This window comes from Cygnus atratus, chromosome 9 (genome assembly GCF_013377495.2).
Source record: "Cygnus atratus isolate AKBS03 ecotype Queensland, Australia chromosome 9, CAtr_DNAZoo_HiC_assembly, whole genome shotgun sequence".
NCBI classification, from domain to species: domain Eukaryota; kingdom Metazoa; phylum Chordata; class Aves; order Anseriformes; family Anatidae; genus Cygnus; species Cygnus atratus.
This window is the reverse complement of record NC_066370.1, coordinates 21,038,978-21,048,345: the sequence shown is the minus strand read 5'-3', so window position 1 is coordinate 21,048,345 and position 9,368 is coordinate 21,038,978. Positions and strand designations below refer to the sequence as shown.

The 9,368-nt window shown below is 41.2% G+C and overlaps 1 protein-coding gene across 2 annotated transcripts in view; it reads left to right on the top strand.

Moving 5' to 3' along the window:
• Nucleotides 1-2,666: 2,666 nt before the first annotated feature.
• Nucleotides 2,667-9,368, top strand: part of ECT2 (epithelial cell transforming 2) — a 28,378-nt gene continuing 21,676 nt past the window's right edge. Inside the window, exons 1-7 of one of the 2 annotated variants that reach the window (XM_035557348.2) lie at nt 2,678-2,799; nt 4,715-4,872; nt 5,803-5,882; nt 5,984-6,076; nt 6,955-7,137; nt 7,649-7,738; nt 8,672-8,779. In XM_035557348.2, coding sequence (XP_035413241.1) covers nt 4,743-4,872; nt 5,803-5,882; nt 5,984-6,076; nt 6,955-7,137; nt 7,649-7,738; nt 8,672-8,779 — 684 coding nt within the window. In that variant the 5' untranslated portion in view covers nt 2,678-2,799; nt 4,715-4,742. Of the gene's footprint in view, nt 2,800-4,714; nt 4,873-5,802; nt 5,883-5,983; nt 6,077-6,954; nt 7,138-7,648; nt 7,739-8,671; nt 8,780-9,368 lie in introns of both variants that reach the window. The other variant, XM_035557349.2, reaches the window with a different exon arrangement.

The window sequence follows — 9,368 nt, the reverse complement described above, 5'->3', positions numbered from 1 at the left end:
TCCTCCCCTGCCTCCCTTGCCTTGCACACTCCCATTCCCTTGCTTTCCAAAGTATCTGCCCCCAAACTCCACATCCAGGATCCTTGAGTGGAATAATTTGTACCTGTCTTTTTCAACAGACACCACTGTTCACAAACACCGGCCTAGTCCCACTCCTCTCACCTACTTATCTCTACAAAAAGAGATAAAAAGGCTGGCTGGATTTTTTTTCTCTGGTTTCTCATGCTCCCACTGACCCCCACATACATCTTGTGCTTGATCTCCCTCCTGCCCCACGTTCTGAAAGCTACTGCTCTTGCTAAATGGAATAAAGAGCTCTCGAGGAATCCATTCCTTCCAGTTGGTTGAAAAAAATAAACACTTTACTTCTTTAAAAACAACAACATCAAATCAGATAAAGTTAAACCCCAAAACAAACACTTGCAACTTATCTATGGGACAGGCAGGTTTTTACGTAAATTCACACCCCGAAGCCAAGAAACTCGGAGGCCGTTGCTACACAGACAACTGGCAGAGACAACACAGGGCACCGACGTTCCCTTCGGGCCTCTTGGGGTTACATCAGATTTTCCTATGTAGCCTCATTGTTTTTTCTACATGGTATTAGATCCCATGAAGATTATGTGATAGGACTCACTGAATGATTGAGTCTCCTGGAATTTTCTCCCTGTGGGTGTTAGTGCAAGACGAAACTATTAACTGTTATACTCAGGGTTATTGGTGCTTAGATAACTGGAAGGAACAGCAAGTTTCAACTGCATGCTACATTGTACGCAACAGAAATAAAAGGTGTTTGTATTTCAGAGCATTTTATAAGAAAAACACTTAGATTTTTAAATGGGAGATATATAAAGAACACTAATTATTTTCTGTCATCAGGTCTGATCTAAATTTTGGTGAGAAAAAATGTTCTTTATAAAAGCAATTAACAACTTTTCTTAAGTAATTGCTACCTAAAATTCTTCTATGTTCTCTCAGTCCCAGGAAAAAAGAAGGATAGTTTAAGATGTTTAATCAGAATACCCCAGTTGCTTTGTAGGATTTTAATTCTAGTTTTATAAACCTATTCAAAAAATGGGTCAGCCACTCTATGCATTGTATACCGCTATTTATCTATGAAAGTTTATACTTCATTTTTGTTATATTTAAAAGTTTGACAAAGAAGTGACATATCTACCACCCACTAATCCTAAACCTTGATAAATATGCTTTTCCTGTCTTTGCAGGTGCATTTTATATAGCTCCTTTGAGTTTCTAGAGGTCAAGTGGCAATGAATGTACAATTCTCCAGAACCTATACCACAGAAATGATGAGTCCAATACAGCAGAACTTGTTCCAAACCTAGGAGAAACCTGGCCCATGGCTCAGGAAGTGAAGGGAACCTGAAGACCTGGCTGAGAAGTACTTTGCGAGGATGCAGCAAAAGGAGAGAATGGGAAAAAGGCAGTGAGGGTTGGCCGGGAACTGTTGAATGGTGATGAGCCTTCAAGGTCACAGAAGGACCTCAGGTGAAGGTCACGTTTTATTCTGTCTGTAAGTCACTGATGCCATTGCTCTATATGAAGCTTAGTTATTGTATGACTAATATTTGGCTGACTGAGGTGTCAAAATTGAAATGACCGCCTTGGCTTCCAGCCTGCTATTCTGATACATTTTCCTCAAGAAAATAATCCTAATTTATATGTACCTCACCACATGTACCTTTCTTCACATAAACACCTGCTACCGTCTTTATCTGCATTTTCCTTTTCTACTTTCTTCCAAATCATAAAAAGTCAATAGACTTTTACTGACACTAATGGCTGCTGGATCACTCATTAAAATATCTGAACTAATAAAAATCTGTAATATAAAAAATAGAATAAGATCAAAGAACTCAATTTGGCATATAAGAATTTAGCATAGAATTGGAAAATGTGCAAAATTACTTTTTATATTTCTCATTCTTTTTACGTTGAGTCTGAGGCACTATGTTAACTCAGATTTCAGAGATGCTGGGCGCATACAGATGAATGCCTTTCCAGATCAGAAAGCTTTAGTAGGAGAGAAAATTAGAGAAAAAAAGGAGGGCAAACCACTTGGTGTCATCATTTTTAGCTGGTGCCACCGAGTCAGCTGGCTGGCTTTCACCTCAGCCACTCACTTTCACCTCAGCTCTCGTCCCCCTCGTTTGCCAGAAATTGATTATAACGAAACTCAGCAGGATGTTTGCACACCGGCACCTTCAGTAAGGCAGATGCGACTCAGTTATTAACATTTTATTGATGGACAATTATTTATTAACAACATTAACACTTTAATGATGGACAGTTATTTATCGCCCCTCCAAGGTCGCCCAGAGGTGGCGAGGCGGACAACGGGACGAGGCAGGGCAGGGAGAACGGGGGAGCGCCAACCACCTCCACCCTCAGGCGCCGCCCGCCCTCCTCTGCCAGTCTCAGGGCGGCCCCAGCCGTTGGAAGCGTTCGAACGGCGGCAGCAACCAATCAGCGCAGCCTGACCCCCGCCCGCTCAGCAACCTGCTCTCGGGTACGGCCGCGAGGCCCGTTCCTCTCCCACCGCCAATAGGAGGCCGCCTGGCGGAGAGCGGCAGGCAGATCAGCCAATCCGAGAGGGCGTGCCCCGAACCCCTTTCCAGAAGGAGACGGTAGGGGGAGGGCGGGACATCTGGGAGCGAAGCCGAATGAGGAGGCGGCTTACAGGCGGCCGCGGGGACGGGCAGCCAATGGGCGGCGCGCTTAGTGCGGCGGCTCGCTTTTTGAATCTGCGGCGGCGGCCGCTGCTGGCCTGGCCTGGCGGTGAGGGGCGGCCGGGGGGCCCGGAGCGGCCGGGGGGGCGGGGGGCACGGGGCACGGCTGAGGGGGGCTGGCGACCTCTGGGGGCTGCTGGGGACGGGTACGGGCACTTGGAAGCGTTGCGGAGCCGCCCCCGGCTCTAGGGGAGGTGTTCTGCGGAGCTTTGGGTTCTGCGGAGCTGCTGGGGGGTCCTGGGAGCGCTTCTGGGCCTGCGGGAAGCTGGCGGTGGTGGGGTGCGGCCTGCTGCCCCTGTCGCGTGAGGGGGAGGTCCTCAGTCCGTGGGCTCTGCCTGGGCTGGGCGCTGTCAGTGTGTCAGCATCAATAATCCTGGCGGCTGGGGTCGTTGTGGTACTGGTTAACCTCTGGTTAGCGTAATTATGGCGTTGGTTAACCTATGAATACTATGACAGGATTTAAAAATAAATCTGAAGCAAAATTCCACAAATAAATAAACTGGGGAAGCCTCAATGAAGGTTGATGCCTAGCCCCAAGTATGGGCTTTGTAATAAACTACAGAGTTCTCTGAAAGTGCGTGCTCATAGACGTGTTGCTAGGTGTAATATCGGCCGTATGACAGGAATCATATCAGTGATTTTCTCTGATATTTTTTCTATTTTTTAATCTGTCGGATTTTAAAGTATTTTTTTTTCTCTTACTAGACACTCGTTTGGGGTCTAACTTTGCAAATAACTGAAAAGATATTTTTTTTTTCCTATTTTGCTGTCATGCCAGAACGTACTTAATTTTTTGTCTTCTGGCTTTATTTTTCTCCGTAACTGGATGGGCACTGCACAACTTGCAAAAACAGTATGTGCTGTTCTCCTCGAGTTTTACTACCTCACAACGTTTCAGACAGTGCTTTAATGTGCTATTCTGGTAGCTGCTGTTTTAAATGGGCATCTACAGTCATGAGGAGAACTTCTTCAGTTAAAGTGATACAGGGGATTTATAGACTACAGCAGTTCAGATACAGTGGTCATTGTAGGTAGTTTTTGAGATCATGGTGTAAATATTTAACGTGACTGATGAATCACAGGAAATGCATGCTTCATGCACAGAAGAAAATGCCCTGCATCTTGGGCAGGTGGCTGAGAACATATTTGCTGGTACAAGGTTCAGGTAGTTATCTACCTGTGCCAAATATGAAAGGATTAAGGGTTCTGCTCTTCCAGTATGCAACAAACTTTCTTGATAAGCAAGGAGGGCACAGATGTATTCTATCTGTGAGAAGAAGAAAGCCTCTTCATTTACGGGTGGATACTTCTGTATTATAGTTGATGTGGGGCAATAGACAAGATCATATGGATAGATCTCTATATGCTTGTTAGCTTTGTAGAGACTTTGATTCGTTTTGAGAAACCTGATTTTCATTCGTGTAAGCACTGCCAGTTCCGCTCCCTGGGTGCTCATTTTCATGTAACCAAAGTAATTTTAGCCTGAAAATTCAGCCTTCTAGCCTGTTCACCCCAAAGCATCAAATTTTATTAAGATGCTTTGTGTACCCATATTCTTTTGCTAATGTTTTACATTAATAATGCTAATCCTGGTCTTAACTCTAGCTCATGATAGTTCATTACTGAAGCACACGAGTGCATTTAGTTTGTCAGTATTTTGTAACGACTTTTTTTTTTTAAATGAACTCTAAACTTAGTGCTTTCCTGCTGCTCAGAGTTTAAGTAACCTCTCTGCAGCTTTCTGTGCAAAGGAATGATGCCTGTGGTAAGCAGTCTGCTCAAAAACTTTTCTGTAATAGTTTTGTTGTCAGTCTTTCCACCAGTTGTGCGACTCTTTCAGAACAGTTCCATCAATTTGAGTGGGATTTTAATGAGTCTGGAGTTATTTCTGACAGCCTTAGTCATAGGACTCTTATTACTGAGCCTTTGCAACTGTAACTTAAACTAGGGCCTCTGTCTTGTAGCTGTTGAAGAAAGAAACGGGACATAATCATGGCTGACAACAGTACGCTGATGTCGGAAACCGGGAGGAGTCTCTTGGCTGATTCTTCTGTTCTTGATTCAAAAATTATAGAAACCTCCAAAGAGAATGTATTTCCTGGATCTGTTTTGGATGCTGAAGGTGATGTGAAAAGTTTCTTTTAAGAAGAAGGTTTGGAAAACTGAAAATGCTTTGCTGAACCACAGAATTGTATATAGCGTAGCCAAACGGGTGTTGGTTTGGTATCTTTCCACTGGCAAAGGAACTGTCTGAATTTTAAACTCATCTTGATATCAAAATTTTGGGTTACAGCCATGAAATCTAATGAGTCTTCTGACTAATATATAGAAAGCAATCAGTCCCATTTGATGCCTCTTCTGTGGAATAGATCACTAAGTGATATTTTAATAAGTGTTTGGAAACTACAGTTCCTCTGTTGTGTAGGATTACAGGTAACCCTTAAGAAGATGAATGGTCTCGAGCTTGAAATGTATTTGATTTAATAACTAATCTTAAGATTAAAGAAAGGCAACAAAAAGTATTTGTTTGCCTGCAATGGCAGTAGCCAAAATCCAGTAGCAGTTTTTTGGATCCCATGACTGTTGGATGCAGCACTTGCCCCTTCTTGCTTGTATTTTGAAAACTTATTAATACTTGTAGAAGAAGAACAGGATATCTAATTTAATTTCTTATGTTCTCTTGTGAAACTGAGCCATTATTAGGACACAGAAGCCATCAAAGATACCAACTGAATATTTTTCAGCAAGTCTTGGTCTCCAATTCTGTTGCAAGTATTAAGCCAATAATTTTGTTTTGACTGTCAGGTAAGCGGCCATGAATTGCAGGATCTTGTTTTAGCATATACTAGAAAACTTAGGCTGCATGGTCAGTGGGGTATGCCTTAATGAAAGGGCAGGCTTCTTGAAGCAACGCTTGTTTTCAGGGTTGTCCCTGGTAAATGAGGTGTCTTGAGACGGATACAGTCTGCCTGTTCTAGACATTGCTTGATTTAGAACTAACATGGATTTTTCTATTGAAATATGGTTATTGTCTTGTCTTCTCTATAAACAGAAGAAATGCCTCAAATAGAAACAAGAGTGGTTTTGGTTCAGGAAGCAGGGAAACACGAGGAGCTTCTGAAAGCCTTGGAGGTATGTGCGTCTAAGGTAACAGAGTCGCTGGAATGAGGCGGTATGGTGTTAGACTTCTGATAACCGATTTGGTCCAGTACTGAAGTTCTCCTCTTCCACAGACCATTAAGATAATGGAAGTGCCAGTTATAAAGATAAAGGAAACTAGCCCTGGTAAATCAGAAGAAAAACTAATAAAAAGTATTATTCATATGGTATGTCATGCAATTAAGCACCTGTGATTGCATGCAGCATGTTGCACTTCACTGGGACTGAAACATGCAGATGCTTTTTACATTAACTGGGGTAGTGGTCACAAGATATGCTAATTCTGATGACGGTGTCACTTAAATCTCTTCAGTTTCTCAATTTTCTTGACCTTCTTTCAAACAATTTCTCAAATAAGGAAGTAATATCTGCAGCTCTTAATTAGCTGTGTTCTCTAACAAGGGAATAGAAATACCAGTGGAGATATCAACTGCATGCTCATTCAGTCAACACATAAGTTTTGCTATGAACTGACTTTAATTGGTTAGCTGACCTCTTTCAATTGAAAGCTGCATTTAAACATAAGTGTAAGAATGGGTTTCCTTTTTCCTGATGTGAAAAACCTAGAAAATATAACTTGGAACTAGTGACTGAAATTGGGACGGACCAGATTTTTAAGCATTTAGAAATATCAAGCAATGAACTCAGTTGACTTCCGTTCTTTAGTGCAGCATGAGGCTTGCTGTTGCAAGCTGGGCGCTACTTTTTAATAGCATCTGGGAGTACCTTAAGGTGTTCTAACAGAGTCTGAAGGGAGAAATTTAATTTCCCTTATGTGCTTAGTTTTTTTTTATCGTCTGTACTTGTTTGCTGATACTATGTTGTCAGTGTGAACTGATGTGTAAACTACTTAAATAATTTGAATACTTATCCTTCAGAAGCAGGAATTAATTAAAAAAAAATTTAGGTGCAGTTCATAGCTATTCTTATGCCATATCTCACCCAGCTTTCTCCAATCTGTCTGAGAATATGTATGTTGATCATTCTCCTAATGGTCAAAAAAGGTTGAATTTTGAATAATGCTTCTCTTCCCCCTCCTCCCCAGGAAATTAAAGTGCCCTACATAAAGACAGATACGATAGAAGAGCTTGGAGATTCTGACTCCCCAGAATTTGAGACAGTCTTTGTCGTAACAGACTTTCAAGATTCCATCTTTAACAGTCTCTGCAAGGCAGATTGTCGTGTCGTTGGCCCGCCAGTGGTACTGCATTGTGCACGAAAAGGAGAGGTACGTGTAGCTGGGTAGTTCTCTCATGCAGTGAATTTTGCGTGGTGCATTCAAAACAAAATCTTCTTTGCGTTGTCTATCACAAATAAGGTCAGCAAGATAAGTTTGAAGAAAAGCAAGTTTCTCGTACTGTGTTAGAACAGTAACTGTGCGTGATGGGAAAGCCACAGGTAGCGGGTAAGGTCACAACTACTGCAGTCGTTGGGGGAGTTTGTATGCTGCCTTTCCTAATGGCACAAATGATGCGCTAACAGACACTTTATACATCCAAAACCCCTCAAGCAGAGGGGAGTGGATTGGGAAGGAGAATACATGCAGAGCATTGCCTTTGGGACTTAGTTACTTTATCAGAACACAGGTGGGTCTGAAGCTGAGGCATAACTGAAAACACAGGCTTGGACTGTTGTCTAATATATTTTAATACTAGGAGTAATACTATATTAAATATTTAATAGAAGTAGTATTTTAAACATTATTATTTTGACTAATAAGCCAACTACCTTTTTTTCAGCCTTTACCTTTCTCATGTCGTCCGCTGTACTGTGCAAGTATGTTGAACTTGGTACTCTGCTTTACGGGATTCAGAAAGAAGGATGAATTAGTAAGACTCTGCTTTTTTCACTTCCCCCCTTGGATGGGTAAAGCAATGTTAAGCATATTTTTCAAAATATTTTTCTCTTCTGTCACTCGTAAGACTTAACCATGTGTAGACCTTGTATCGCAGAAATGACTTGCTTTGTTTGTTCTTCTGTTTTATTGCATGTACCAAGGCAGTGATGTTTAAGGATGGTAAGAAAACTGTTTCTTTGCCCACTTTTTATTTGAGCGGCATTAAACTACAATTCAGTAGTTCTTTAACGTTTGTAGATTTAGGCTTTTCAGTAACATCACATTTGCCCAATAATGTCCTTTTATTTTTTTATACAGGAAGTGGTATGATCAAGTAAAGCTTTGCAGATTTATTCAGGGCGCTTGCTTCTATCATGCTATCAGGACTTTAGTTTTGACATAGCCAAGTGTTAAGTGTCTTATAGCCTAGCACTTTGCTTTTCTGTTTTGGTGATGCAATCGGCACCCAATTTTCCTATTGGATGTCTGGGAATCAGTAAGATGGCACCACATCTTTGTTAAGACAAAATAAAAATAGATGAAGCTTTTGCCCAGTGTTAGGGTTATATTTGGTAGTCTGGATTCAAACTGGACAGCTTGCAGTCTCCTATGTAAATTCTGGCAACTGTCCCTTCAGGCCGAATTGCTGAATCAGTGAGGGTAATACACCTCAAATTTATTCCGTGTGAAATGGTGAAGGCATTGTGTATGATGTTGATCATGAGAGCACCAGTATCTTGGGCAGCCTTTCTCAAGGTGTATAAAATGTTTATTAAAAAAAGGGGGGGCAAGCAAATAGTTCTTCTGTTGTATCAGCTGTTTAATGCAACCTCTTATCACTTGCTTTGTGAACTATTCTTGTACCTCTCTTGCTCCACACTATATTTCAAAATATATACTTTAAACTTTTGTCTTTATTTTGCAGGTTAAGCTAGTGACCTTAGTTCATCATATGGGTGGAATTATTCGAAGGGACTTCAGCTCAAAAGTTACGCATTTGGTGGCTAACTCAACGCATGGGGACAAATTCAGAGTATGTAAGCTTCAATTTGTACTTCATGGAAACTTTCAGAATTTACATCTTGTAAACTGAGTCCTTGAATTACTTTTCAGCTTGTAAGTTACTGGCTTTTTTTCCTGTACCACCAGCAATGACTTGTCATTGCAAGTTCATCTCCATCTGGTGTTGAGCTTTGAGTTTTGTTTGTCTCTTAGAGATGTAAATAATTTTAATTCCCTAAATCCAAAAAATCCTCCCCCCCTTTTTTTTTTTTGCCAGCTCACAGGGGAAAAAGTTGAAAAACTTTGTAGTCTCTCTCAAGCAGTCATGGAAGTTACCTTTGGAATAGTCACTTCCTATCTGGTAAAAGCAGGCTGGGATTTTCATCTTTGTACAATTTATAGGAAGCAGAAAAAGACTGCATATTTCACTGGAACTGGAATTTGTTTTTATGTAACAAAATAGTGCACTTCTGAGTAAATGTCAAAATAGCTATTGGTCCTACCTCATAGACATTGAAGAGTTAATACACTTTAACTTTTAGGCTCTGCAACAAGAGATGATTCTTGAAGGAATATGTTTGCTTTTTGGCAATGTGTATCTTGAGAAGTAAAAGCTATGT